At 46.9% G+C, this 17,511-nt stretch overlaps 1 protein-coding gene across 12 annotated transcripts in view; it reads right to left on the bottom strand.

Moving 5' to 3' along the window:
* Positions 1–17,511, bottom strand: part of LOC135897507 (intermembrane lipid transfer protein VPS13A-like) — a 1,023,564-nt gene that overhangs the window by 249,605 nt on the left and 756,448 nt on the right. For 11 of the 12 annotated variants that reach the window (XR_011514733.1, XR_011514732.1, XM_070539327.1 and 8 more), the window contains 2 exons: positions 7,470–7,612; positions 6,503–6,739 (listed from right to left, as the gene is read on the bottom strand). Coding sequence is in view for 10 of the 12 variants with exons in the window: in XM_070539327.1 (XP_070395428.1) it covers positions 6,503–6,739; positions 7,470–7,612 (380 nt within the window). In the remaining 2 variants the exon portion in view is untranslated. The remainder of the gene's footprint in view (positions 1–6,502; positions 6,740–7,469; positions 7,613–17,511) is intronic. The other variant, XM_070539332.1, reaches the window with a different exon arrangement.

Genomic DNA, 17,511 nt, shown 5'->3' with positions numbered 1-17,511 from the left:
CAACAGTCACTAGATTTTAAGTCTGTCTTTTAAATGCAACAAACTTCTTCAAATTCGGTGCAGTGGTTGCCGAGAAAAACGAATTCTCATTTTACATGTATTTACATAGGAGCACCCGAGCTAAAGTTTCCTCTTAAGATGAAAATGTGCACTTTTCTACTGTGGGGTTCTCACCTATGCTCTTGGAACAAAGGAACGACAACACAGTAGTGCAAACAATCACAAGGGCATTTATTGCACCTTTCATAAATCAATGCCGGCTAGCCGAGTTGCTATCTCTAAAACATGCCGATGGGCGTGCGACAAATCACGGAAGTCTGACTCACCGCGACCGGATAGTGAGCGAATATGTCTGCCCCATGCTGGATCCCAGCACCTGGTCGTTCGTGTGTACTGTGACGCGATGTTATTGATGGTTCGAATGTTATTGATGGTTCTGTCTGTTGTCTATGTTGTTGCCAAGCCTTGTGTAATCAAATTCTGTGCACGATGACAATAATGGTGTACATTTGTGGATATGGTTGATGCTATGTTGATAAGGCTCAACATGTGAGTGAACGGTCAGGAAAGGGCACGACGCTTCTCCACTTTGCAGCACACAAAGGTGCTGTGGCAGGGTTTGTCAACTCTCCGACACTGGGGAGAGAAGGCTCTGGAGTCAGTTCACCAACAGACATGGGTTTATTCACCCAAGATACAGCACGGTGTGAAAGTTGCAGCACTTACGGGCAAAGGCAAGATTGATTAAGTACGCATGCCCGCTGTGCTAGGGCTAACCGAGTAGCGATCCACTATGTGCAAGAACAAGAAGTCGCAGAAGCAAAGTGTTGTGTATAGGGGGCACTGTCAATTATATCAAGTGTATATAAGCGATTGCCATCAGAACAAAGGCAGTTCCGTGGTTCCCCGTCAATGCATAGTCTTGTCTTATCAGTTAGCGCTTCGCGTCACAACAATCTGGCGCAGTCGCGAAGCTAGCGAGCTAGCCACGAACTGTTTTCCCTTACCTGGCTCCGTGCTGTTCCAAGGGGCGTCACCTACGAAATGGCAGCATACGGACTACCGCCATTGCCGCCTTTCCTGGAGACTCCTGGAGATGCGACAATTCCATGGGAGCAGTCGCGCGATGATTTCAAAAATTTTCTTGAAGCGACGGGGATGGACGCGCAAACGCCACTACGGAAAAAGGCCATTCGGCTGCAATGTCTTGGGGTCGAGGAACGCCAAGTTTTTCGCACATTGGGCCCAGAGCCGGCACGAACGTCAGACACGACAAAAGCCGGGCCGGAAACAAGCAAACCAGCAGGAAAAGACAGGACGGAGGCAAGTGAAGGGGATAGTTACACGGAGGCGTTGAACCTATTGGAGCGGCAGTTCTCAAGCACCGTCAACGTACCGGTCGAGCGACGTCGATTCACGTTACGTCGGCAACTGCCGAACGAGCTGATACGAGAGTACGTCAGTGCTCTCCGACAGTTAGCATAGACGTGCGACTTCGGGCGATTCTTGGAAGCGGCTCTACGAGACAGGGTTGTTGACGGAGTACGAAGCACTGAGTTGCGACAGAAATTGCTCGTGAAGGGGTCACAACTTACGCTTGCAGAGGCAGTGGAAATGCTACAGACGTACGAGCAGGCAGCGGAGGGGGCTGCGATCTATGACCAAGGGTCGTCACAAACGGACATAGTGCAGCATGTATCTCAAGGCAAAAGCCCAGACAGCGACGCGGCAATGACGCCGGTGCGCAAGTGTTACCAGTGCGGCTCTACAAGGCACCTAGCTAATTCACAGGAATGCAAAGCACGGGGAAACGTTGTTCCCAGTGCCACAGAATGGGACATTTTCGAGCGGTCTGTGGCAGGTCGGCAGAGCGGGACGTGCGGACGGTCCGAAACGACGGCGCTAGCGAGGAGGACGTGCTCACTGTACTGGCGGTCAGACAAGTGGAACGAAGGAATTTGGTCGTTGACGTCGTTATTGAGAACGAGCCACTTCAGTTGCTGGTAGATACTGGGTCGTCGGTGTCTATTTTGCCAGACCACGTTTATCGAGCCAAGTTCGCCAACAGCTTTCCTTCGACTGCGGCTTCAGCGACGCTGCGGGATTTTTCACAGAAGAAAATTCCGGTCTTGGGATGGTTCACAGCCAGAGTTGTACGCGGGAACAACTCGGCTTGCCTTCGATTTTACGTTGTTCCCCAAGGCATGGCATTACTAGGACTGGATGGGGTCCACCAGCTACAATTGCACATCATCGGTTCTACACTAGAGTGTTTGCAAATCACGGTCAGCCCCCAGTCGCTTCCTCCTGAATTATGTGAGTTTTCCTTTCTTTTCGCTGATAAGTTGGGATTAGCGAAAAACTTGTACATACTGTGAAGCGGCGTACAGATGTAAAACCCGTAGCAGTGAAGGTTCGACGTTTGCCCCTGACACTGCGAGAGGAGGTAGCGGCTGAACTGGCAAGATTATTGGATACAGGCATTATAGAAAAGGTCAGTGCTACGGAATGGGTGTCTCCTATAGTGGTTGTGCAGAAGAAGGATGGAACTATTCGTCTATGCGTCGATTTACGCGAGCCGAACAAAGCAGTAGTCATTGATGGATTCCTTTTGCCGCACACTGAGGAACTGTTGCATGCGCTGAGCGGAGCAGCATGGTTCTCGAAACTGGATCTTGCTGCAGCCTACCATCAAGTGGAATTAGCCGAAGAGAGTCGCGAATTAACGACGTTTATTACGCACGAAGGCTTATTTAGGTTCCGCAGAGTGTGTTTTGGCCTCGCATCGGCACCAGCCGCGTTTCAGCAAATGATGCAAGAAATCTTGAAAGGCTGCAAGGGCATGTTGTTTTATATCGACGACATCATAGTCTTTGGAAAGACTAAGAACGAGCACAACCGTAACCTTCGCGAGGTATTGCATCGGATCGCTGAGGCGGGGCTGCAGCTAAATCAGAAATTCTTGTTCGCTGTCAAGGAACTCTCCTTTTTGGGTCATCGTGTGAGTGCAAGTGGTCTTGCCCCACTCAAGTCAAAGGTGGATGCTGTGATTAAAGCACAAACGCCTGCCGATGTAGTCTCGCTGCAGTCTTCCCTTGGGCTCGTAGGCTATTACTCACATTTTCTTCCCAATTATGCAGAGGTGGTGGAGCCGCTGCGACGACTTCTTCGTAAAGGACAGAAGTTCGTGTGGGATTAGAGCACTGAGGAGAGCTTTTGCAGGATCAAGGAGATGCTGTCATCATGCGAGGTGGTGGCTATGTTCAACGAGTCTTTGCCTGTACAATTGACCACTGACGCCTCGGCATATGGACTAGGAGCTGTGCTCCAGCAGGTAGTCGACGGAGAAGTACGTACAGTGGCATTCGCTTTGAGGACACTAACTCCTACAGAACGCAAGTACTCTAGCGGGGAACAAGAGGCGCTGGCATGTTTATGGGCTTGCGAACATTGGCACGTTTATATGTGGGGCCGCAGGTTTGTTTTACGAACTGATCATCAGGCTTTGGTGACACTGCTGTCCACAAATGGGGTTGGAAGACGCCCACTGCGTATTGAACGCTGGTGTGCTAGACTTTTCAGATACAACTTCACTGTGCAGTACACAAAAGGGAACACCAATGTCGTTGCGGATGCACTTTCTAGGTTACCTTTGACCTCTGCAGAGGACGAACCGGTGGAGGAAGTAGTTGCTGTGGTTTCCAGCATGATCACTAAGAGTGAGTTGCAAGCAGAAACAGCTGAGGATACATTATTAAATGAGGTGGCGCAGCATGTTACGTCCAGATGGCCGGAAAAGGGCTGTTTAGCTGGAAATTTAAGGTTGTTTTTTCGTATAAAAGAAGAGCTGTCGGTGATAGACGGGCTACTGTTTCGCGCGGAACGAGTCGTTCCCCCATCGACACTCACTTCCAGGCTGGTCATGATGGCACATGAATCACATCCAGGCATAGTAAGGACCAAACAACGGTTAAGGGAACAGTACTGGTGGCCCGGAATGGACAGGGATGTGGAATCGCTGGTTAGCAATTGTGCTATCTGCAAAGCATTAGATAAATCGGCAAAAACCGTAATGGCCCCATTGGAGCCAGTAAAGTGGCCCGAGAAGCCATGGGAAAAGCTGGGAATCGACATTGTTGGGCCGATGGAGCAAGCCCCTCCGGAGTGCAGGTTTGCAATCACTATTATTGATTACCACAGCAAGTGGCCCGAGGTGGCATTTGTGTCCACAATCACTGCACAGGCAGTAGTGAAAGTGCTTTTGGAACTTTTTGCGAGAGAAGGGTACCCGAAAAGCATTGTGACTGACAGTGGGTGTCAGTTTATGTCGACATGTTTTGAGCAGTTTTTACGAGATCGGGGAATCCAGCATTGTGCTACAACATTGTATTACCCGCAATGCAATGGTCAGATTGAGAGGTTCAACTGCGTTCTCAAGGAATATATTCAGGTTGCGGCATTGGAACGAAGACCACTGAAGGAGGCAATCTGGGACTACCTGGGTGTTTACAGGGCCACCCCACATGCAATTACAGGAGCCTCACCGGCTTACCTACTGCATAGAAGAAGACCCAGAACAAGATTGGATGTTGTTAGCCTCCCAGAAAGGGAATTTTTCGAGGAGCCGCGTGCCGCCATGGAAAAGTTGAAACAGCGCGTTAAGGAGCAGCAACAACGAACAAAAAGTACACCGATGAAAAACGAGGTGCCAGAGCGTCTACCATTGAGCCAGGAGATTTCGTAAAAATAAAGCAAGGCAGACCAAAGACGAAACACAAGTTTTCTTTGCCGATCCAGGTGAAGAGACGAGTGGGCACGAATTCGGTTTTGCTGGCAAACGGTACGAAATGGAACGGATCAAAACTAACAGTAATTGGTAAAGTTGGGACAGGACAGGCACTAGCGGACGCGGTTACAGCGCAACGCAGTGCGGCCTCGGGGTTTTCCTGCGACCTGGATCTTCACATAGGGAAGATGGCGGAGCAAAATACTCCTACTACCGTCGAGAATCAATCTGAAATGGTGCCATCAGAAGACATCCAGAGAAGCGCCAGCCATTCTGACGGTGCACAGCCCACAGTAACGGAGTCTATTCTAGAGGTTCCCGATCAGCAAGACAATTCTCGATCGCAATTGGCCACAACCACAGCACCATCTCGCACCAGGCCGGAACGAACAAGAAGAGTGCCAGCGCGATATCAAGACTACGAGCTTACCTGACAGTAAGAACGTCGTTCGTGTCATGTGATGTGAAGTGAGTGCGCAAAAGTGGATTGATTTTATTTCCTTTCTTTTTTTGTTAATGAGGGGGAATGTGTTGTGTATAGGGGGCGCTGTCAATTATATCAAGTGTATATAAGCGATTGCCATCAGAATAAAGGCAGTTCCGTGGTTCCCCATCAATGCATAGTCTTGTCTTATCAGTTGGCGCTTCGCGTCACAACACAAAGGTCCCATGACACCAACTTGTTACATGCCTGTGAGCATATGCTGCAATGATGAAGTGCTCAGCGGAAGAAAGCTCGGGTGGAGAGGGCGTCCGGGGGCTGTCACTTGGGAGGCCAATAGGGCATGTCCTGATGACATTTGCTCGCGTGGTGACTTGACCTCGGGAGAGAAAAGCACGGTCTGCGCGGGCAATTAGCTCCACCGCACTAGCCGTATCCACCGTGTTGCAGTTATGGCAGCAGCTCCCGAATACGGACTAAGCACAATGTGCGAGCTGGGGGACGAGGCGTGGGAAGGCACCTCGATCCCCACACATTCTAGAGCTTATGCAAGCACCAACAGTTAGGCTGGATGGTTAATTGAGCCGTGCATAAGTAGACTATATGTCTGATCCACAGAGCCGATTTTGCCAATCGCTGACTGTGCTTGCCACCATTATTGTGTTTTAAGAGCGACTTGTTTTGCTAGGCGCAGGTTCACCCAACAAAGAGTACATATATTTAGGTCACGCTTTAGATAGCATTATTCTATGCTGTCACAGCAATGTGACAATATGTAACTCCAAGATACGTTTGCTGATAATCCAGTGGCCACCTACTGATGCAAATTTGCATAAAGGTTTTGAACAGGGCTTGTACAAAAGGCACCATGTGCTAAATGGATAGCTGAGTGATAGACAGGATCAAGCAACTTAAATGTTGTTTGTGACGCTGAGTGATAAACAACACAGCCATAGTCTATGCATGACTACGCAGAGCTTTTAAAAAGAGATAGACAGTACCTATCTGTTCCCCATGACTGATAAGGTTTAGAGTTCTAAAACATTTCATCCTCAACAGTTTTATATGCCGGATGATAGTTAGCTTAGCATTGAATATGACATCCAAAAATGTCTGTTCTATTGCAATGACCAAGTTTCTCCCATTTGTTTCGAGTAAACATGACTAAACACATTGTTAACTGCCTGAAATACAATGGCTATAAAAATTTTGCTTATTTTCTTGTTGAGGACACTTTTGTGCAATTCTGGGTAGCAACATTAGGCATTCATGACCTGCACATAGTCCTTGAGCTCAGCGACCTTGCTGCTTGAGGACCACCGGTACTCGAGCCAGGCAGCCAGCTCCAGGGTCAGAGGCTTCCAGGCCTCATGGATGCGCACCTCCCACTGAGCGGGGGCACTGCACACACTCAGGTAGGCCAGCTCCACCAGAGACTTGCTCACCAAGGAGATGCCAGCCCCATGCAGGGACACAAACAGCTCAAGGTGCGACTGCTCACCATCCACCACCTGCAGTGCATTCACTGCCCATGCTGTGGTGGCTCCCTCATTTTTACACTGAGCAGGACACTGGGCTCATGTACAACTGCTGCAGCTAGCTAAGGTGGACTTATTAAAGCTTGGTCTATTAGCAACTCAACCAGTTAAATTAAACTATCAGCCAAATGCTGCATTCGATGCACACAGGGATGGATGAAGACTAGCAGAACTATGTCCAACTGAGGAGAGGTTCAAGTACCATGATAGCAAACGAAGGCTTCCTCAACCACCTTCGCAATGGTTGCCTTCAGTCATTGACTTAATGAACATGATAAAATGATAAGCTACTTGCTTGACCTCACATGTTTACAAATCAACAAATTAAACTTAAATCTGTGGTCCAAGTCTTTACTCAAAGTAACCACACCTCTTTATAAGATGGCTAAAACATGACAGCATGTCAAAATCCAGGCCTGCAAGATGCCACTGCCAAGAAAAAGTGTGATATCTATGTCACTGATGTAAACAACAAAAAGTGTGATATGTACGTCAGTGACGTAAACAACAAACATTTTGCAGGAACATGTTCAACCTACACTAGCAGTCACCCAAAAAATCCATACAACCTGTCAACAAAGCAAATTGGCAAGCTGATAAATCTGCTGATATCCAGGACTGAGCCAGTCAGAATGATAACCAAACACCAGTGCAAAGCTGAATCAACAAAGGACTGGATTACACGTCCTTGGTAACCACTCACTTTTCGAGCATCTTTCCAGACTCTCTCATCCTGTGTGAAGAGCAGCACCCTCTGACTCTGGTCAAGGAATGAGATCCAGTAGACAACAACAATGTCCTTGCGAGTCCTCTTGGACAGTGGGCCATGCTCCGACTCGCTGTCATCTGCCACCGTGGAAAGAGTAGATGGCAATTACAGAAGGCTCAAGTTGTCAATGGTCTTGGTTGTGCATGAGTGAAAAAGGTCATGAATTTTGATTGTGTCCCTTAATGCAAAGCTTGCTAGTAAAGGCACCAGTAAACATACCATAGAAACAATGCACTAACAGCAGTATAATGCCCACTAACATGAGGCATGTGGGAAGGAGTGCTTTGTGAACATACCTATATGGATAAATGCAATCATGAAGCCTAGACAAGGCCCAAGAAAATGCTCTGTGCCCCTGCAACGTGCAATGCACCATCACAGGGAGTATGCTACTGAAATGCTGCTGATCATACGCTAGAGACCGCATACAGTGTAAATGTGGAGGGTCGTATGGGGCTTCATCACAAACAATAAAATAAAAAATTTTGCAGATAGCCTGTGCATGCGAGAGTCCTTTCTGGGGTCACTATTTTTATGGCAGCATTCTTGCAAACAGAAACTGTAGGTGAAGAGAACAAAAACACAATACAAAGTTTAATAATACACCTTGACATATGGATATTCCTTGGCTGTAGCCTCATATTTATAGAAGCTTCTTTAGTTCTTCATAACACCAATTAGGAAATTTGCAGGCACAACTTGGAATCAGTAAGTGCAGACAGAGTAAGTGGAGATCATTGGGAGAGGCCTTCATTGTACAGTGGACCTAAACATAGGCTAATGATTACGATGCATCGTATGCGAGCTCAAGTCCGAGAAACAAAGGGGCCGGCAGACAAGAGGAGAGCACGTAAATACTGTTAGATATGGAGCTGTTTCCTGCGATTACTTCGAGTTCCCCAAACCACTTCGAAACGCAGCACAGCTAATTGAGGAATGCAGAAGCAGGAAAGCACATTCCAGAGGAGCGCCCAGGCAAACAAGTTTGCGGCCCCCAGGTCGTGCGCCGCCGCGATTAGAAGGGGGCCTTGGACAATGGAGCTCAATCGTCCCCCTTCGCCTTTGAAGAAGGCATTTGCCACCACTGTGGACCGTACCACCAGGAGCAGCCCTCCCCTTCTCCTCGTTAGAAGAAGTGCATTGCCAGTCTGCGAGGCAAGACCGCAGAGAGCCGCCAGGTGTGACACCGCGACACGGGCGCCTACCATTGGCTGAAAGTGGCGTCATCTGAGCGGACTCTCCCATTGGTCAAACATGACGTGACTTACAGTGCTCGAAGGGTTTATAAGAAGCCTTCCAGAGAGACCAGAACATGCCCTGATTCCCTGATTCACCTCTCTCGAACTTCTTGCCGCGGGCCGCAGCGTCCGAGTTGCTGCCGGCCCGTAATGACTGTACAAATGTTACCTGACGTCTCACCTCCCTGTACATAATGTAAAATAAACCCTCCCAAGTTGGGTTTTTCATCTCGGAGTCCGTCCCTCAACCCCTACAATACCCAGTGGAGAGAGGGCATGCACTCCCATCGTGAGCAGCCGACCAGCGGCTATGCCGCAATGCGAACGCCCGCACTGCAAACCATTGCGAGTGGAGCACCACCACCGGCAACTATCGTGAGTGGAAAGGGGAGAGGTATGGGATCGACAGAACAGGCTACTGCCCGCACAAAGGTGCCAGGGCATCTCAATCCCCACAAACTGTATATATAAAAATGGGTGGCTACACAGTACATGTATACAACTCAAACAACTCTATAGTTTTTAATGAAATCTGAGAAAAGAATCCAAAATCTGAGCTGTGGCAGCAGTGTGTTCACCACCCCAGAAAACTTCCAGCGATGCATTATTGACATGCATGTTGGCCAAAAAAGGAAGATAGGTACATGTTCTTGGTGTGTTCAAATACAGTATAAGAAACATATCCCAAGCTACAAGGTCATGTATGTGGCGTTAAACAACACTAAACAACAAATGCCCTTGTGATTGCAAACAATCACAAGGGCATTCATTACATCTTTCACAGATCAGTGCCTGCTAGCCGAGTTGCTAAACCCAAAACAAGCCGATGGGTGCTCGACAAATTGAGGAAGTCCGACTCACCGCGACCAAATAGTGAGCCAATATGTTCGCACCATGCTGGACACTAACGCCTGGTCATTCGTGCATATGGTCATGTGAACGGTGGCGCTTTCGAACGATCGTATTTGTCCATTCCGGTATAGGACTCGCGAGATGGTCTCGCAGAAGCATGGATCAGCACACGTGCGGAACGTCCGTGCCGCTTGCCGACCTGAAGCCAAAGAGGAAGAGCCTTCTCCTTTCCACGCCCAAGTAACCCGGCCGTTAGGTGGCGTTAGTAGAGCAACACTTGTGCCATCTCTCATACTGCCCTGCAAGTATAGCAACCGCCATGGGGTTGCTATGCCATGCGGCAAAGCCGGCTTGCAGGAGACGGGCACTATGCGGGAAAACAACATATCAGGGGACGTGTGAGAGTCGCGCATTCTCACATACAAAACATAAGAAAGGGCTTATATTTTATCTTAAAAACATCGATACAAGCATATAGGGTCTCCCACATAAATTTAGCCAAACTTTAAAAACAAGCAAATGCCACGTAGCTGGACAAAACCAAGGCAATGTTTGCCGTCGCTTGGAGATTCTCAGATTATTTTTTAAATTCTGCCTAATTGCCTAATTAGTCTGAATTTATTAAACAACTTCTCAAATACTATAATTATATGAAAAGTGAGATGAAAAGCTCCTGGTACAGCTTTCTGCTGCTCAATACGTGCTACATAAAAGTGTTTTTCTGACCATGAAAGAAGCCTGCAAATGCATGTGAAATTGCCATGCAAACTGGCCACTCAAGACACTCCTTTCATGCTCAGAAAAACACTTTTATGTAGCATGTATTGTGGGGATGCGCGACTCTTGCGCGTCCTCTGATGTCTTTCCCGCATAGCGCGTCTTCTGTAATCCGGCTTCGCCGCGTGGCCTGCGTGATGCTCGCGGCGGGTGATGTGGTTGGGGCGCAGTGCGAGAGATGGCGCAAGTGTTGCGCTGCTAACGCCGTCTCACGGCAGGGTGACTTGGGGGCGCAGGGGAGGACATGCGGCCTCCTTCCCGGCGGGTCGGCGAACCGCGTGGACGCCCCGCGCGCGCGGCAACCCGTGCTTCTGCGAGACCGCCTCGCGTGGCCGCCTTCGAACGCGCCACGATTCGCGTGACCGTACACGCGAACGACCAGGCGTTGCAGGGATCCAGCATGGGGCGAACATATTCGCTAGCTCGCTTCTGGTCGCGGTGAGTCGGACTTCTAGATTTGTCGCGAGCCCCATCGGCATGTTTTGTTAATAGCAAGTCCGCTAGCAGGCATTGATCTATGAAAGGTGCAATAAATGCCCTTGTGATTGTTTGCACTACTGTGTTGTCGTTCCTTTGTCTCAAGAGCACGGAGGAGATCCCCACAGTATTGAGGAACAGAAAACTGTATTAGGAATTTTTCATGTCACTTTATTATTTGCTCATTGACACCTTTAAATTAATTATAATAAGTGATAGGTTTGTTAATTATTAAGACTAATTAATTAAGCTTTGGAATTATGCAACATATCCAAACAGCAAACATCCGATGCTGTCACAACTACAACTAACTTGCGCAGTATTACTGACCACATGTCTAACATTTCAGCTAGGTGTGATAGCGCTGAAAATCGGATGCGACGCTCTTGCCTTCTGTTTTTTTTTTAAATTGAAGATGCCTTCAACGAAGACTGGGATGCATCTGAACAAAAAATAATAAAGTTCTGCCGAGAGAAACTTCAAATTGCTGAGACAAATAACCAATTTGAATGCGTTCATGGAGTGGGCAGGTACAGTGACAATAAACGCAGGCTAATAAAAGCAAAATTACCTTTTTTTAAGGACAAAGAAAACATTCTGATGTCAGCACGCATACTCAAAGGATCGTAATTTACTATCAGTGAAGATTTCTCCCCAGCTACGCGGCAGGCGAGAAGACAGCTCATTGCATGCGCGAAGACACAGAAAAAGCAGTTCAAACTAACATTTGACAGGCTGCGCATAGACAACAAGACATGCATATTTGATATCGCTACTAACTCTGTTATTCCTTCCAGTAGATAGCTCAGGGGCCGCACCCAAAATGCCATAATCGCTCTAACTACCATCACGCCTTTCCTTCAGTTTCATTATTGTTCACTAACATTCGAAGCCTTGTGCATAAAAGTGACCAGCTTTCTTCCTTTCTTGAAGAGAGCAAATGTGACACACTAGCATTAACTGAAAACTTGGTTGTATCTGGATATATCTGATAAACAAATATTTGAATGTATTCACAACTACAACGTTCACAGATATGACCGAAAAGATCAAAGAGGCGGCGGCATCTTCTAGGAATAAGAAAAACACTTCCGTCTTATGTAATTAACTCATACTCTAACCTAGAAATGATCTGGGCAGCATGCATGTTCTCATCCTCGCAAATACTTATAGGTGTATGTTACCGACCTCCAAATTCTACTAATTCATTTATTTATGACTTGCACAGCAACATAGAATCAGTGACGAAGCTTCACCCATTTGATGCCATCTATCTGCTAGATTTCAATTTTCCTCTGATCGACTGGGTTAACTTATCTTCATCCTGTAATACTTCGAGAGAATTTATCAATTTAACCTTAGATTTTAACCTGTTTCAGGTTGTTACACAACCTACACGGGGTAATAATATTTTAGATTTAATCCTCACCACAGCTCCTGAGACAGTTGATCAAATTGTGTCTATTAATGGTTTTAGTGATCATTCGTTACTGCAAGTAACTCTCAATGTACCCTCATCTTTTACAGGTTTCGATACTAAAAAATTATGTGATTATAATAAAGCCAATTACAATGTTCCGATTTTGAAATTAGATATATTCTTTTCCCACATGCTGTTTTCACAGTTGGTCGGTGGAGGAGAAGTGGATACTCTTCAGGAATAAGATGTCTGCCTTGGTTGACCAGTATGTCCCTCTCACTAAGACAACCAATGATAAATCTAGCCCATGGTTCACCAGATTCCTACGCTTACTGAGAAACAGGAAGCGCCGAAAGTGCTAAGCACTTGCGCACGCAAGCAGCTTGGGACATGTACAAAAAAAGCTTAAAAATTTACTATTCTGCCCTATCTTCAGCTAAAGATAAATGCTTCACTTATGGCCTACCATCTCTTCTAAAATCTAATCCCAGAACGTTCCGGCACATTATAAGCCCAGATCAGGACTACACTAACATTCTTTTAAAAAACAATAATAACACTCCCATTCCAGATAATTACTGTGCTTCTACTTGCAATACTTATTTTTCTTCTATACTCACTACAGAAGATCAGCTTGATCTGCCGGATGTATCAGAGCTAAACTACCAAAACATGTCACCAATTGAAATAACAGTTGAAGGCTTCGCAAGCCTCAGAAATAACCTCAAGCTAACCACATCCTGTGGCGTTGACATTAATTCTAAAACTCTGAAAAACACTGTCATAGCATCTAGTAAAATTCTGTCTCATATCTTAGAGACTGGTGCGCTACCCACAGACTGGAAGATAGCAAAGGTCATACCCATATTTAAGTCAGGTAATAAACACGCACCGGAAAACTACCGTCCAATATCATTAAAATCTATATGCTGGAAAATGCTAGAACATGTAATTGCATCAAATGTCTAAAGTCACCTGGAAGCCAATAAATTTTCATTCTCTAATCAACATGGATTTCAAAGAAACTTCTCTTCTGAGACGCAATTATTATAATTAACAATTAATTTGCATACTAACATGGAAGAGCATCTACAAACTGACTGTGCTTTTCTAGACTTTTGAAGTTTTGACCTCGTAGCACATTGCCGTTTGATCTTGAAATTATCTGCTCTTAAATTAGATTCACTTACACCAACATGGATTCCCAATTTCCTTTCTAATTGTCAGCAATTCACAGCAGTTAATTTTTCCTCTCCTCTTTCGCACGTTACTTCAGGTGTACCCTAAGGCAGCGTTCTTGGGCCATTACTATTTCTAATATACATTAATGACTTACCCAATAACATTTCCTAACACGTGTGCATTTTTGTAGATGACTGCATTCATTGTCGTTCCATCAAGTGTGCCAATGATCATGCAATCCTTCAAAAAGATCTAGAACTTATTTCTCTTCGGTGTAACACATGGCTAATGCAGCTTAACGTTTCTAACTGTAAAAATATCTCTTTTACCCGCAAGCATGCTAAATCTATGTTTCTTTATCACATAAATAACATCGCTATATTGCATGGTACTCAATATAAATATTTTGGTGTTAACCTAACTTCAACTCCTTTGTGGTCGACACACATTGCATACACATGCGCCAATGCTTCCAGATCATTAGGGTACATAAGATGAAAGTTGCATAATTCTACTAAAGACATTCGCAAACTAGCTTAAAGTCGCGAAAAGTCGAATCTATTCAGAATAGGGCTACGCATTTTATTTCACATTGCCATGACTATCAAAAGCATGACACAAATTAAACTTGACCTCTCACCACAGCCCTTGCATGATCGTCATGATATAGCCCTGCTATCATTATTTCACAAATATGTCCATAATACAGCACCATCAGTTCTGCCTCTTGAAGCTCATTACTGGTCCCACCGTTTGTACAACCAATTAAATTTCATGGACATCTATGGAAAGAGTGATTCACTTAACTACTCCACTCTTCCAAGAGCCATTCGCCTTTGGAACAATCTTCTTAATGCCATCGCTTATGAGGGTGACCAGCAAAATTTCCGGTACCTTCTAACAACGCATTATTAAAACTTTACATAACCCACCGTGTTATTTTTTCTTGCCTTTCACATCATTATTGTGCTACAACCCCTTAAATACTGTTTTGTTATAGCCAAATATGTCCCGCACGCTCCGTAGTTCTATTGATTATATTTTACTTCGTGAAAGTTTCTTGTTCAGTGACCTCTCACATTCAAGAGCATTCATTTTGTCCATTGTACAACTTGAACACCACATTACTGTATGTTAGCGTATTTCATACACTGTATTTTTTGTACATTGATACGTGTACTTGTTTATCTTTATCGGGCAACCACGTTTCACCACCTAACAAATGTTATCGCACAGCGCAGGATGCGCCTGCATGTATCAGAAGTTTCTGGAATGTTATTGATGGTTCCATCCGCTGTCTGTCACCGAACCTTGTGTAATCTGATTGCATGTATGTGTGACGCAAATAGTGTAGAACTTTGTGGAAGACAGGTGGGTCCCAGCGATTACTCTGGAACATTCAACGACTGATGTTTAAAAGCCGACGCGCTTGACCCGCTGATTAGATTTTTGACGATCGCCGACTGTGTTCGCCACTTCCGTTGAGCATTGAGTGTAGCCTGTTTTTGTGGGCACAGGTTCGCCCAATAAGGTTAGTTTCACCATTCACAGTTTTGTTGCTGTGTTCTCGACAGTCACTACAACGTGACATCTGGTGGAGATGCTAGTTCGTTCATGTACCAAACGCCCCCGACAAGCCGTGATCTAAGCCAGACGGCAAAGACAACACCATCATCGTCCCGGAATATCCAGCAAGCCGGCAACTGCAACAGCTGCCCCCAAAGCACGGACTTCTACCTGAGAAGACCAAGAAGAGCGTGGCCAAGACAACACGAATGGCTGCCCCAGCGTCCCCTACTCTGCTGCAACGACCTCGGGAACTACAATCTTTCCATGGATCCTGAACTGAAGATCCCAGAATCCTGGCTAGAGACCTACGAATGAATCGCATCTTTCAACAACTGGGACTCTGAAGACAATCTACAGCATGTATACTTCGCCTTAGAAGACGCCACCAGAACTTGGTTTGAGAACCGAGAGTCCACCCTGACAACGTGGGACCTATTCCGTAGCAGCTTACAGGGGTCTTTTATGAGCATGGCACGCAAGGAAAGGGCTGAAGCTATGCTAGAAGCCCGAGTACAATTACCCAACGAGACCATAGCGATCTTCACTGAGGAGATGATGGGTCTGTTCCGCCACGCCGACCTGGATATGCCTTAGGGGAAGAAAATTCGGTTCCTCAAGCGTGGGGTAAAACAGGAGCTCTTCACCAGATTGATACGCAACCCGTCCAGGACTGTTGCTGAATTTGTTTCTGAAGCAACAACCATTGAGAAGACACTCGATATGCAGACAAGGCAGTATAATCGCCGACACTACAACGATGTTCAATCACTCGGCATTGAAGACATGCGAGAGACCATCAGAGCAGTCATTCGTGAGGAACTGCAGAGGCTCTTCCCTAGGTCCCAGCCTCAAGTGGCCTCTATCGCCAACATTGTCAAAGAGGAGGTTCAGCGATGACTTGGGGTTACTGAAGTGCAACTTTCATCGCCACAGCCCCAGCCAGAAACAATGACCTACGACGCCATTGCCCACCGTCAAGGTCTCCCTGCGCAATCGTGCCAGGGCCTTGTAACGCAGCACTTCCGTTATCCACCGCCGCCGCCGCGCCAGCATGCCCACCCATCGCCTAGCACAGCTACGTGAGGAAGACGGACATTTCGCGAGCCCCTGATCACCGCCTGCTCTGCGATCACTGTGGAGAAACCGGCCATGTGTACTGCCGATGCCTATACCGCGACTTGGGACTCCGAGGTTTCGCTGTCGAAGCGCTGCATCCACAGCTTGAAGAGCGCTCACGTGACATCACCGACTACCTCGCCGCCACCCAGTGGAGTTCTCGACAACCATCCCGTTCACCCTCACCAGGCCGCTACTTGTCTCCACAACCCTGACCATACACTGGCCTAGCTCTGGGGCCGGTCTGCGAGCCCATATCCAGAAAACAAAAATCAGCAACCGATGGAGGTGCGATTGCTGTTTGTCGAACTGATGAAGATCCTCCGCCACCGAGGAAGGCGCCGAAAATCCTGTCTTGACGACATATCAACAAGACGCCACCATCGCGACGAAGTCTGGAAGCAAAGAATACACTGACGAAAGAAGACTTGACGACACGACTTTCCAGCTTCAGTTCAACACAACGCAGCCGTGATACGACACCGAGAACTAAACACAAGGCAAAGAACCACCGATCTCAAAGTGCTTCTCGATGGCCATGCAGTCCCCACCTTAGTGGACACAGGAGCCGACTACTCAGTCATAAGTGGACCCATCGCCGCCCAGTTGAAGAAGGTTAAGACTGCATGGTAAGGCCCTCAAATTGAGACTGCTGGAGGACACCTAATAACACCGACTGAAACCTGCACCGCAAGAATCACAGTTCACAACCGGACCTACCCTGCCACATTCGTTATCCTCCAATAGTGTTCATGAGACGTCATTCTCGGTATGGAATTCCTGAACCAACACGGCGCAATCATCGACCTGAAGTCGAAGTCAATAACGCTGTCGGAAGATAAAGCGATATCGCCAGAGAGCCCTTGTAGTCACCACGCCTTGAGAGTGCTCGAAGATCAAGTGAGCATCCCGCCTCGCTCCAGCATTGTTATTTCGGTCGGCACCGAAACAGCCGTTGACGTAGAAGCCGTCATCGAAGGCGATCAATGTCTACTGCTCGACTGCGAAATTTGCGTCACAAGAGGGATCACTCGACTGCACGGAGGAAACATGAAAGTGTTGCTGACAAACTTCAGCCAGGAGTTCTAGCACATCAACAAGGGCACGATGATCGCATACATAGAGGAAATTCTGGAAACCAGCAATGCGTTTGTCCTCTCGGATTCTGCTGCATCTACCTCGATGACCATAGTTGCCGAACCAGACTTCGACATTAATTCAAGTCTCCCCACGATTAAGCAACAGCTCAGAAGTCTACTTCGACAATACAAAGAGTGCTTTTCGACGTCATCAAGGATTCGACAAACACCAGTTGCAAAGCATCGCATAATAACCGAAGAGTGTG

The sequence above is a fragment of the Dermacentor albipictus genome, chromosome 5, assembly GCF_038994185.2.
Source record: "Dermacentor albipictus isolate Rhodes 1998 colony chromosome 5, USDA_Dalb.pri_finalv2, whole genome shotgun sequence".
Taxonomy (NCBI): domain Eukaryota; kingdom Metazoa; phylum Arthropoda; class Arachnida; order Ixodida; family Ixodidae; genus Dermacentor; species Dermacentor albipictus.
Note: the sequence above shows the minus strand (reverse complement) of the source record. Positions and strands in the feature narration are given on the sequence as shown.